The sequence below is a fragment of the Panthera pardus genome, unplaced genomic scaffold (genome assembly GCF_024362965.1).
Source record: "Panthera pardus isolate Hobbes unplaced genomic scaffold, ASM2436296v1 HiC_scaffold_25, whole genome shotgun sequence".
NCBI classification, from domain to species: domain Eukaryota; kingdom Metazoa; phylum Chordata; class Mammalia; order Carnivora; family Felidae; genus Panthera; species Panthera pardus.
Genome location: NW_026526821.1, coordinates 4,937,938 through 4,950,575, shown reverse-complemented (window position 1 = coordinate 4,950,575; position 12,638 = coordinate 4,937,938). Strand labels below are relative to the sequence as shown.

Below are 12,638 nucleotides of genomic sequence, written 5' to 3'. Positions count from 1 at the left end.
CATACGACGCCCAGTGCTCATCCCAACAAGCGCCCTCCTGAATGCCCATCCCCCGTCTAGCCCATCCCCCCACCCACCTTCCCTCCGGCACCCCTCAGTTTGTTCTCTGTGTTTAAAAGTCTCTTATGGGGGCGCCTGGGTGGCTTAGTCGGTTAGGCGCCCGACTTCGGCTCAGGTCATGATCTCTCTGACCCTCCCCCGTTCATGCTCTGTCTCTCTCTGTCTCAAAAATAAATAAACGTTAAAAAAATAAAAGCAAAAGTCTCTTACGGTTTGCCTCCCTCTCTGTTTTTATCTTATTTTCCCTTCCCTTCCCCTGTGTTCATCTGTTGTGTTTCTTAAATTCCACATATGAGTAAAATCCTATGATACTTGTCTGTGGCTGGCTGACTTATTTCACTTAGCATAATACACTCTAGTACCATCCACATTGCTGCAAATGGCAAGATTTCATCCTTTTTGATCACCAAATAGTATTCCATTGTATGTATAAACCACATCTTCTTTATCTATTCATCAGTGATGGCCATTTGGGCTCTTTCCATAATCTCGCTATTGTCGATAGTATTTTTTTATGTTTATTTATTTATTTATTTTGAGAGGGAGAGAGAGAGCAGGGGAGGGGTAGAGAGAGAAGGAGAGAGAAAATGCCAAGCAGGCTCCGAGCTGTCAGCACAGAGCCCGGTGCGGGGCTCGATCTCATGAACTGTGAGATCATGACCTGAGCCGAAACCAAGAGTCGGAAGCTTAACCAACTGAGCCACCTAGGTGCCCCCATATTTCCCTTTTATATATAACCTTTATCCCCCTTCCCAAGTTACTAAATCCCAGTGTTTTGTTTGCTTAGTTTCCTTCCTTCCTTCCTCTCCCTCTCTCTCTTTCTCTCTCTCTGTCTCTTTCTCTCTCTCTCTTCATCTCTTTCTTTCTTTCTCTCTCTCTTTTCCTTCCTTCCTTCCTTCCTTCCTTCCTTCCTTCCTTCCTTCCTTCCTCCCTTCCTCTCCCTCTCTCTTTTTCTGTCTCTTTGTCTCTCTCTCTCTTTGTCTCTCTCTCTCTTTGTCTCTCTCTTTCTTTCTTTCTCTCTCTCTCTCTTCCTTCCTTCCTTTCTCTACGCCCAGTGTGGAGACCAATATGGGGCTTAAACTCACAACCCTGAGGTAAAGACCTGAGCTGAGATCAAGAGTTAAACACTTAACCGACTGAGCCACTTAGTTTCTTTTTTTTTTTTTTAAATGTTTATTTATTATTGAGAGACAGAGAGACACAGAGCGTGAGCAGGGGAGGGTTAGACAGAGGGGAGAGACACAGAATCCGAAGCAGACTCCAGGCTCTGAGCTGTCAGCACAGAGCCGGATGCAGGGCTCGAACTCACAAACTGCGAGATCATGACCTGAGCCGAAGTCGATTGCCCAACCGACTGAGCCACCCAGGCGCCCCTCTTAGTTTCTTATATATCTTTATAATTAATTCAGCCCCAGACTCTGACAGAAGTGTAAGAGCATTCACATGTCAGGTACTGTGTAATTTTTTTTTAATGTTTATTTTTGAGAGAGAGCACAAGCAGGGCAGAGGCAGAGAGAGAGAGAAAGAGAGACAGAATCTGAAGTAGGCTTCAGGATCTAAGCTGTCAGCACAGAGCCCGATGTGGGGCTTGAACACATGAACTGTGACATCATGACTTGAGCCAAAGTCAGATGCTTAACCAACTGAGCCACCCAGGTGCCCAGGTACTCTGTGATTTTTATGTATTTTCTCAGAAAAGTCCCGCCTGGAGCCCTCCATTCTCTTGCTGCTCTCTGGACTGATTGGTCTCTAGACCTGCTGCACAGCTCTCATCCCAGGAAGGCCCTTCCTTCACCGTCATCTTCCTTTGTTCTCTTTTGGGTTGATCCCATTTTCCAGATCTCTAGCTTCCTCTTTCTTGTTTTACATCCTCATTGTGGTGGAGCACATCCTTAAGCTGGTTTCTGAGAAAGGAGTATGGGAGATAACTTTTCTGAGAACTTTACATATCTGAAAATGGTCCATTCTGCCCTCACACTTGAGTGATAGTTGTACTGGGTATAAAAATCAAGGTCAGAAATCATTTGGAGGGTTTTGAGAACGTTGTTTGCTGATTGCTGGCTTCCAATGTTGCCCTTAAGAAGTCTAATACCATTTTAACTCCTGATCCATTTTTTTTTTTAATTTCTGGGGAAATTATTCAACTTTAATTTCCAACTTTCTCTTGATTTTTATTTGCTATTGTATTTATAATTTTCAAGAGTCTTTCCTTTCTAATTACTATTGTTTGCTTATAACAGCCTGCTCTTGCTAGATATATGTGTTCTTTTCACTGAGGATATTACAGTTACTTTTTTCTTGTTCTGTGAATAAGAGGGACTAGATAATGGCGATGGTCTTTAAAAGGTTAGCATTGTTTTCACTGAGGGTGGTATAGTTCTTTTTGTTGTTTTTCTGTCCCCTGCATTATCTGCTTCATACTAGTCACTTTGGACTAGGTTTTATTCTCTGCCATTTTGGAGGCTTTCCTTAAATGTCTGGTGATCCTTGACTGTCCTTTAATATATTTACGAGTTAAACACCAAAAGGCTGATGGGAAGCTGCATTTATGTAGGTGGGCTTTGCCGAATCGTAGGTATCCATGCAGGCTTACTGGGCAGGGACCTCACAGATACCTCCCCGGGGAACTTCTGGCTCTGGAATCTTCCTGTCTCCTGCCTGGCAGCAGAAGACTGACCTCTCAAGGAAAAAAAACAAACAAACAAACTGTGAAACCCAACAGTTTAATGTGTAGAGTTTTATTTGCTACCTCTGCTTTTAGCATGACATCTTGCCCTGGAGAGTCTCTAAGTCCAGACATCCCCTGATAACACTTCAGGTTTCATACAGGGGTTAGGAAGAGAATCTGGGGCTAGACCTCCTTTGTAGACTTTGAAATAGTCCTGTTTTCAGCCCCAGGGCTCTTTTGCTTCTGAGGTTCCTTGGGCCACCACTTGCTAAGACTTTGGGGGCACGAGTGGACTTGCTTCTGACCCCTCCCCCTCAACTGGCCTGGCAGCCCACCTTTTCTCTGCTCTCTGTCACCTGCTGTCAATATGTTGCCCATCAGACCTCCAGACTCCAGAAGGTTGCTGCCATCTCTCGTTGACTGTGTTCTCTTCTCCTTTTCCATGTGTCCATGTGATCTTGTGCCTTTTTGTTCTCTTTCTGTAATTTATTGGGATTTCAGAAGGAGGTAGATGTGAACGTATGTGTTCTGCCTGGCCCATGTTGGGTGCTCGGTACGTACATGCAGTTCTTAATAAACTGACGGCTGATTTTTTTTTTTAATGTTTATTTTTGAGGCAGAAAGAGAGAGAGCAGGGGAGGGGCAGAGAGAGAGGGAGAGAGAGAATCCTCTGACAGTGCAGAGCCTGATGTGGGGTTCGAACTCACGAATCTGTGAGATCATGACCTGAGCCAAAGTTGGGCACTTAACAGACTGAGCCACCCAGGTGCTCCCTGACAGTTGATTTTAACAGAAGTAATGACCACCTAAGGTTTTTTTATTAATTATTATTCTCCTGGGGGATTAAAAAAATACCAAGTGTAGGAGTGAGAGTAGGGGGTTATTAATAACCCTTAGGAAGTAAATACAACATCACTTGAAGAAGACCCATCCTCACTGAGGTTTTTGTTGAAAGTCATTCCTCTTAGAATGTGTCCCTGCTTCCTCTTGAAGCTCTCACCAGGAATGGTCTTTCCACACGTCTCAGCTCATTCTCCTGGCGAGGGAACTGAACCAGGGGCTCCACAGCTAAGGGTGGAGAGTCTTAGGTTCCTGCATGATGCTGAGCATCTGTGACATCTCTGTGACTATGTGTGAGACCTGAGGGGGGCTCCCAGGGAACCCCATCCCATGTCAGGCTGTGTGGCCCCCCCTATTCTGGGATAGCAGTTGGCCCCACCTGGGTAGGAAAAAACAGATTTCCTCAAATTTGCAGTTCTGGGCTCTTATTTACTTATTTATATTATTTATTTTTAAAATTTTTTTAATGTTTTTATTTTAGAGAGAGAGAGCAGAGGAGAGGGGCAGAAGGAAAGAGGGAGAGAATCTCACGCAGGCTCTGTGCTCAGCTTGAAGGCCGACATGGGGCTCAATCCCACGACCCTGGGATCATGACCTGAGCCAAAATCAAGAGTCAGATGCTCAACCGAATGAGCCTCCCATGTGCCTTCTCTGCCCATCTTATTAAAAAAATATAGCAACATGAAAATTCGGAACCAGATTTAGGGGATGTGGTTCGTCGGTTTGGAGCCTCCAATCAGCACCCAAAGCGTTGATTCATTCAACCAGTGTTTACTGAGCTCCTACTATGTGCCCACGCACCTTCCCCACCCTGGGCACGTGGTGGGGGGGCCAGACAGACAAGGGCCTGCTATTCTAAACGAGAGAGGCCGACAAGAACTAAGGAAACAAAGCAAAGGCTCCTTACAGTGAAGGGTAAGGCGGTAGGACATTCCAGGCAGCGGGAGGGGTGAGAAGACCCTGACAGGTGGGGGCCCAGGTCGGCCCTGGGCCCTCACGTCCACCCAGCGGGGTGTGTGGGAGGAGGAAACCGGTCACTTAGGACCATCCGGCACGGATTACAGGTCTCCAGCTGCTGCCAGGCTCCCCCCGCAGTGAAGCAGAACCTGCTCCCCGGCCGCCGATGGCCGGGAAGCGGCCTGGGCCGCGGCCCCGATGCGGCCCTGATGCGCTTCTCTGCCTCCTCTGCGTCAGGAGCCGCCACCCCCCGCCCTGCCCCCTGCAGCCTCCCTCTCGCCTGAGTCACCCAGGCCCCCCGAGACCGGCCGAGTGCGGGCGGCAGAGCCCGCGTCACTGTGAGCTGTTCTTTCCCAGGCCGGTAGCACCGCTGGGAGATTAAACACATTCGCTTAGAGAAGGCAAAGAAATAGCTTCTTCTGATAACCAGCATCTGGTAGTTAATGGGCCTCTGAGAGCTGTATACAATTTAAACTTTTTATTAAAAAAAAAAAAAAAAAGCTCATTTACTCTCCTGGGAGCTTGCACTATGAAATTATAAACTGCATGGGTTTTTTTTTTTTCCCCTTTTAAACGTGACTGAACATAGAATGGAGAACATTAATTTTGTGTTGTTTTGTTTTGAGCTAGAACTATAGGTTTTACTTTCCCCTCCGTTGATTAAAGCCATCCTGGGTTCTATGTGGAGGGTATTATAAGGAGCCAAGGAAGGAGCCAGAAGGCTGGAGTCTGTGGGCTCCTCCCCAGCCCCCTCGGGCCGCCCGGATGACCCCTCCTTATTTCAGCCCAGAGTCTGGGAAGCACGGCCTCTTGCCCAGGAGAAAAGGCCTGTGGTCTTTCTCTCCGGCCATGATATTTTCTACCAGCATCAGCCGCTCCAGAACCAAGCGGCCCTGGGAGAGAGGGCATCTCAGTCCAGTCCAGAGAGCCTCCCGTTAGAAGTGGCTCATGCTGTGCCCCACAGAGCAGCTCTGACTTGCTTTCCCCAAATACAGTCAAGGAATCCCACCCCTGTGAGGGACTGGAACCCCGGAAGGACACCCCAAGACAGAGACTTAGCCCTCGGGTTCTGGGGAGCAGCTGGGCAAGGCCCCTTCTCCGGCCTGTGCCTTCAGCATCCCCCCCGAGCAAGATACAGTCACCCACCCCTCACCTAGCCTGTTGCCCGCCCCCCCCCCCACCCCCCCACCATGAGGGACGCTATGCCTGGCGTGTGTCTGTGGCCTCTTCGCAGGTCTTGGTGTGGGGATTAAGCAGGACCGTCAACGTTTGTTTACTCGGCTGTATTTACTGAGGTCTCTAGCACGTGGCAGGCACTGCCGAAGCTGCTGGAAAAGACGGCAGAGACCCTCCCCATTCCCACGGAGCTCACAGCTGCGGTAGAGGAGGCAGAGAATAAACATGAATGCAAGAGGTCATTTCTGACGGTGATCCGTACGCATTATAAGGAAGAGACGGCATGATGGAACGGAGGCCGCTGTTCGGGGTTACTGATGGTTGGCCTCCCTAAGCAGGAGACTAGAAAAAGCCAAGCTTCTGAGGATGGAGGTGGGGGTGGGGGGGGCGGGGAGGGAAAGAGAAACGGCAATGACACATGCAAAGGCCCGGAGGTAGGGCACGGTTTATTGTGATCGAGAGACAGAAGGAAGGCCCGTGCAGCCAGGATGTGGGCATGCACAACAGCCAGACCTTGCGGACATCAGTGGCCGAGGAACTGGGACTTTATTCTGAGCGCGCTGGAAGCTCCTGGAGAGTTTTTAACAGGGCAGGGCGGTAGCCTGAACCAAAGTAGCATGACAGAGAGCCAGAGTTCACCTCCACTGCTTTTATTCTCTTTCACACATTCTCTGGGAGACACTCACTTCGCTTCCTTTCTTTAGAACCATAATCCCCTTGGTTGACTTTAATAACCAGCAGGAACATTTTTCAGGCTGTTTAATTTTATTAAAAGATTCAAATTTGATGATAAATGGTGTCATGGTTGCCTCAAGCCTCGGATACAAGACTTGCTCAGCCATGGACACATTATCGCCACCCACCCCCCTCCCCACGGGGAACCGCACCCCCCCACCCCGAGGCAGTCTGAGACCGTAAATAATCTTAATTACTTTTTGTACTTCGGTAAATACACCAGGAACTCTCCTAGCTTTGCGAGACCTACAGAGAATATTAACTTGGTGGGGTTCTTTTCTTTTGTATTTTTGTTGTTGCTGTTGTTGTTGTTGAAGAAGAATGGGTAGATAAGTCAGAGCAATTTCAGCGGGCTAATGGAACCCCACACAATCTCACGGAAGACAGGGGCTTGCTCTGAAAGCATCATTAGCCTCACAGACAATTGTTGTTCAAGATCTGTGATAAGAGCCAGAGATAGGAATCGGGGGGAGGAAGGAGGGGGCGTATCACAGGCACAGAGTCCGGAAACCCTTGAGCCCACCAGGATGCTAGTTAATTTCGCAGTAGACAGACGAGGCCCTGGGAACACAGGCAGGGGCCTTGTGTCCTCCCCCCACCTTGATGACAGCCCCCCCCCCAGGCAGAGGAGGACATCACGCGGCGAGCAGGCTGCCTCCTTCTCCAGAAGTTGCCACGTAGCCCGGTGACCCTGACCTCTCCCTGGGATGGTCCCCAAAACACACTCGGAGGTTCCTCTCCCTCCTTGTCAGTTAAGCACAGGGAGCCTTGAGAACAGAGGACGCCTGTGCGGGGCTAATTACAGAGCAGGCCGGTGTTACCGCGATCATTAGTATTAATTACTCTCAAAGGCTGGAAACCGGGTTCCTCCAAAGACCTGCCCCCAGCAGCCAGCCTGGTGCGGGCGCGGGAGGCGCTCCTCTGGGCCCCGGGGAGCGCTGGCCCCGGAGGGCTGCGCAGTGCGGCCGGCTCGAGGCCCCGGCTGGCAGACGCAGGGGCAAGTGCAGGCAAGCGCCAGCAGTCAGAGCCGAGGCGCCCCCAAGGAGACCGGCCCTCCTCCAGAAAGCTGCGACGTACCCGAAAGCCCGAAGCAGCATCTTGAATTCACGGCTGCGGTTTGAGTTTGTCTCGCTAAATTCGGATTAATCGTCTTCAGCCCACAAGCCGCGGGCCCGGCCGAGCAGCCCCGGCCCCGTGCGGAATGTCGCTCCCGGTCCCCCAAAAGGCCGAGGACGGGACAAGGGGTGCTGTCCTCCACCCGCCCGGGAAACCCCGGAGCGAGCGCTCAGAAACGCGGGGCGCTTGCCGCGGCCGCGCCCAGGTTCGTGGTCAGCGCTCGCGTCGAATTGCCCGCCGTGGTGTCCTCGGCTTTGCAGGTGCGCCTGGATTCGGGTGCTCACCCACCCCCCCGCCCCGCCCCGCCCCGGGGGGCAGCGGGGCCGCGTCGCTCTCCACGGCGGCGGAGACACAGCCGAGCGGGGGACGGGCACCTCCTCACCGATGGATGGAGGGGTCTGCGCCCCGAGGGAGTCCGCCGGGGCGGCGAGGGGCCAGAGGAGCGGCCTGTAGGTCACACGTTAATTTCATAGCCACTCGAGGAGGGCCAGCCCTAGAGCAAGGGGCAGGGCGGGGAGAGGGGCCGCTCGGGGACATGGTCCCGCGCCCCTGAGGTCGGGCTTCCGCAGCAGGGGCCCGGACACCCCGTCGCAGAGCACCAGGGGCGCCTGGTAGGACGTGGGGCGCTTCTCCGGGGAGTCGGGACTCGACCCGTCCGTGGGCCTTTGTCCAATGAAGAGCAGGCTTTGCCCGAGGGGGTCTAGCTCCATCTTGAAAAGCTCGTACTCCACGTGGGGGAGCCTGATGCCCAGCGGCAGGCACCCGTTGGTGGCTGTGACGTCCCGCTCGGTCCCCAAGGACCAGGCCCCCGGGCCCCCGCAGCTGCTCGGCTCCGAGAAGTTGAGCATGGCCGTGGTGACCTGGTCCATGGGTGTCACCCGGGCCCGCGTGACCTGAAACACCAGCTCGGTGCCCCCGAGGACCTTGTTGGACGGCGTGCCCCTGGTGTAACGGCCGGCTGCGTAGACGGTGAAGGTGGGCTGACGGCAGGCGGGGTCCGAGAAATGGTGGTAATACCCTTCCCAGGAGCGGTTGTGCCCGTGGAAGGTGAAGAGCCTGGTGAGGAACAGCACGGCGGGGCGCACCTCGCACCCGGGGCTGACCCAGCGGCCGCCCAGGCGCAGGGGCAGGGCCACCTGGGGGGGCAGCACGGGCGGGTGGTGCTCGTTGGAGCCGGCGATGAGGCTGCACGCGGGGCAGGGGCGAGCGTGGTGCTGGCAGAAGGCAAGGAGAACGGTGAGTGTCCGACGTGGACGGGGCGTCGGGGCGCACCCTGCACCGGGGCATCGCGGGCCCCGCCCGTCACTCCCTGCCTCCCGTGCCAACGGCCACTTTGCCCTCCTCGGACCTCCGTAAGCTCCGCCCCCTCCTGGGCCTCCGCACCTGCTGCCCCTCCCCCCCCCCCCCCCCCCCCCCGGTGTTGGCCTGGCTGGCTGCTCCTTGTCCCCCCGAGTCTCTCGGCTCCGGGAGGCCTTAGCGACACTTTTCCAGATGGCACACCTCTTCTCTCCACCCCTCCCCCTCCCTTCGCTGGAGGGTAGGTCCCGAGAGCCCGGAGGCCCGCGGCTACTCTGTTCCCAGCTCCCTGCACAGGGCCGGGCTCACAGCAGCCACATAACGCGTGGGTGAATGAGCCAGAAAGAGTGGAGGTGCCTTACGCCCTGGGATTTGGAGGTTTCCTGTCCCACACCCCGCCTGCTTGGTCCTGAGATTCGGCCATTGGAGTTTGTGGCCTTTCTCCTGGCTCACTGTTAACCCCCTCCCGCCCCCCGTCACTTTTAGGAGCTTCCTAAGTGCCAGGCGTTGTGCAGGGCCCAGCTCGGGCAACCGCCACGTGTTCTGGCCGAAGCTGCTGGAGCTCCGGGAGCCCACGGCCCAGCCCGGACGTGGCGGAGACGGGCTGGACCGTGCCGTCTGGAGCCTCTTCCCCGTCCCTTCCAGACTGAAAACTTCACCCTCCTCGGAGCCGCACCCTCTCCACCTCGGGGTGGAGAAGAGGCGCTCTTTTTGCTTCAAAAACGTCCCCCGGGAAGGTGGGCATCGTTCTCTCCCTCCCTTAGAAAGCACATGTGGCGACAGGGAGGCAGGGCCACGAAAATACTCCTGCCCGTTGCTCAGAGTCTCACCGAGGAGACCGTGGAACTGAGACGGTCCCTGCTTTACAGAGTCCCCGAGCTGGGCTTGCAGTAAAACCCGTCAACAGGAAACGGATGCCAAATCCACGTGTGGGGAAGGACTCGGGCTGCATTTTGGAGGAAAGAGGCTCAGTTGAGGCCAAAAAGGAACCAGATATAGACATCTTGGTGTGGGGTTTTTTGTGCATTTGTTTTCATTTTGTTTTGTTTTGTTTTGGAAGGGAGCTGTTGCCCAGAATTTGATCCAGAGCATCATTCTCAAAGGTAAATGTCCTGGGAGCGACCGCTTGTCAAAGCAAGGCTTGACACTGGGGACTGGCAGACATCCCAGGAGGGAACCTCAGGCCAGGGGCACGGGCAGGACAGGCCAGGGAAAAGAGGGGGCACTTTGAGAGCCCAGCTGGGAAGTCAGCTCCATTTTTTTTCTTTTTTCTCTTGCAAACACACACACACACAATTTGCACAGATTGCTGCTGGGTGAGTTTTATGCCACACAAGCGGCATTCGGGAGTTCTCGTTTAGAAAGAAAATATTGGATGATTAAGAACAGGGGTTTTTGTGTTTGTTTTTAATTTTTTGCTTTTTTCGTTTTCAGATCTGCCACATGAGCAGCTTTTATTTTATTTTTTCTAAATTTTTTTTTTTAACGTTTATTTTATTTTTGAGACAGAGAGAGACAGAGCATGAACGGGGGAGGGGCAGAGAGAGAGGGAGACACAGAATCGGAAGCAGGCTCCAGGCTCCGAGCCATCAGCCCAGAGCCTGACGCGGGGCTCGAACTCACGGACCGCGAGATCGTGACCTGGCTGAAGTCGGACGCTTAACCGACTGAGCCACCCAGGCGCCCCTAGCAGCTTTTATTATTTGTGTCTGTGATGGACCTCAACTTGCCTCGATTTCCATAATATGGAAACATGCATTATTTTTGGCTTGGGGGATGTTGACGTGAGGGCAGAGGACGGGAAGGCACTTTGAAATGCCAGCGAATGGCTGCAGAAATGTGACGGACAGAAATGAGCAAGCTGGGTATTTAGCTGCCGGGCCGGTTAATTGGAACGCTGGCTGATAAGGGTCGAATTTAGGCGTTTTAACCCACATTTGGACTGTTGTCACACTGATGGGGATTGACAGGGCAGGATGCATTACATCAAAATAACACCAGGGCTGTTCTCCCCCCCTCTTCCCCCGCTCCCTTCAAATCTCTTGCAGACAGGACACTGGGGATGCTGTTTGGTAATTTGGGGCAACTGGTGTTCTGCATAACAAATCGAGAGGTAGTGAGCCTTTCAGGTGGGAGAGGAGAGAGGAGAGAGAACAGGCATTTCCTCCTCTGCTGCGCTTGAAGGGGAAGAAAAATGAAAAACCTTTGTGGCGTCATCCTGCAGAGGTCTGGAGTGGCACGTGTTAATACACAAGGCCCCAGCCAGCAGAATTCACGCTTGTGCGGAAGCCAAACTCTTACTGGTTCAAACCTGTTACATAAAGTTATCTCTCAAACAGCACATAACAGTTTCTAATTAACCCCCAGAGGTGACAGCAGGCTTAGATGATTTTGGTCGAGTGTTGGCTGATTGATTAGGATTCTACATCCAGGCAATGAATTTGGGGATCAAATTGGTTTTAAATTAACTTCTAAAAATGTTATGTTTACCATCTGGTTTGGGTCCTGGGCAAAGCTTGGGCCCCAGAGAGCATAAGGTAACGACTAATTCGTTCCTTGGGGGTTTATCTGCAGCATTTTCTTCTCTGAAATGATCTTTTTTTTTTTTTTTTTCCCAGGGAGGGGGCAGTTGGTGAGCGGATATCTAATTTAATGTCTGTGCATCTGGCACTGCTTGCCTGTGCCCACATTCCTGATCTGTTTCTCAGTCACCGTTCAGGTTGTATTGGCCACGCTGGCTGGTCAGGCAGCAGGACGGCAGGAGTCTGCGGCCCCAGAGTCCTGCCTGGGGAGACCTGAAAATTGTCATCTTCTGTGCCCCGGGGGTCCGTCCTCTCTGTATTCAGAGCCGTTTGCCCTCCTAATGAGGTAGTGGGCACCAGTAATCACCCCACTGCCAGAGCCTTCTCCTCTCCAAGTAGGATTAACGTCAGACCAGCCTAGAACATTGGCTGCCAAAAAGGGAATAATTTTGAGATCATGAAAAGAACTCGGGCTGATTTTCTGATTATGAGAACTTCTCACGCTTCTCTGCTGTCCGGATCCTGGCTTGGGAGGAGGTGGTGGGAGAGGAGAGGAGGGCAGCTGGGCTCATCCCTAGTGCCCTCCTTTGGGGTACTTTGGCAAGCAGCTGCTCCCAGAGATGAGACATTGCCCGTCTGCTTTCGTTCCGTGAGTGTTGAGTACACAGTAGGCACTCAATACATGCTGAATGATGCGAGCATTGCCTAAGAGCTCAGAGAGCACTTGGTGGCGGACCTCCTGAACTCATCCATCCAATCTATTTGTTCCCAGTTTGGGTTTTTTTTTTTTAAATGCTTATTTATTTATTTTGAGAGACAGAGAGTGGGTATGTAGGAGTGGGGAGAGGCAGAGGGAGAGGGGGAGACAGAGAGAATCTCAAGCAGGTTCCGAGCTGTCAGCGCAGAACCTGACACGGGGCTCGATCTCATGAAGGGTGAGATCATGGCCTGAGCCAAAATCAAGAGTCGGTCGCTTAATTGACTGAGCCACCCAGGCGGCCCTGTTCTCACTTTTGAAAGATATTCCTTGGGGACCTTGTACTGACATTCTCACCATGGCATCCTACCTTGACTTCGCTTTCAATAAACCCTAATAAAAGTGAACTTTTCTGTAATTGTGAGTGTAGGCAGCAAACCCCTGTACCCCGGGACCTCTGACTTTGTTGCCGGCCTCCTGGTAACCGTGTTGCAGATCCTGGGAACATCGTTTACACCCAATTAGGGAGAATAAAGAATTCGCGTTCGTAGTATTCCCGTGTTACAAATTA

General features: G+C 52.7%; 1 protein-coding gene across 1 annotated transcript in view; it reads right to left on the bottom strand.

Moving 5' to 3' along the window:
* Window positions 1-7,899: 7,899 nt before the first annotated feature.
* Window positions 7,900-12,638, bottom strand: part of APCDD1L (APC down-regulated 1 like) — a 55,966-nt gene continuing 51,227 nt past the window's right edge. Inside the window, exon 4 of the mRNA XM_053890103.1 lies at window positions 7,900-8,766. Within this exon, the coding sequence (XP_053746078.1) occupies window positions 8,020-8,766 (747 nt within the window). The 3' untranslated portion in view covers window positions 7,900-8,019. The remainder of the gene's footprint in view (window positions 8,767-12,638) is intronic.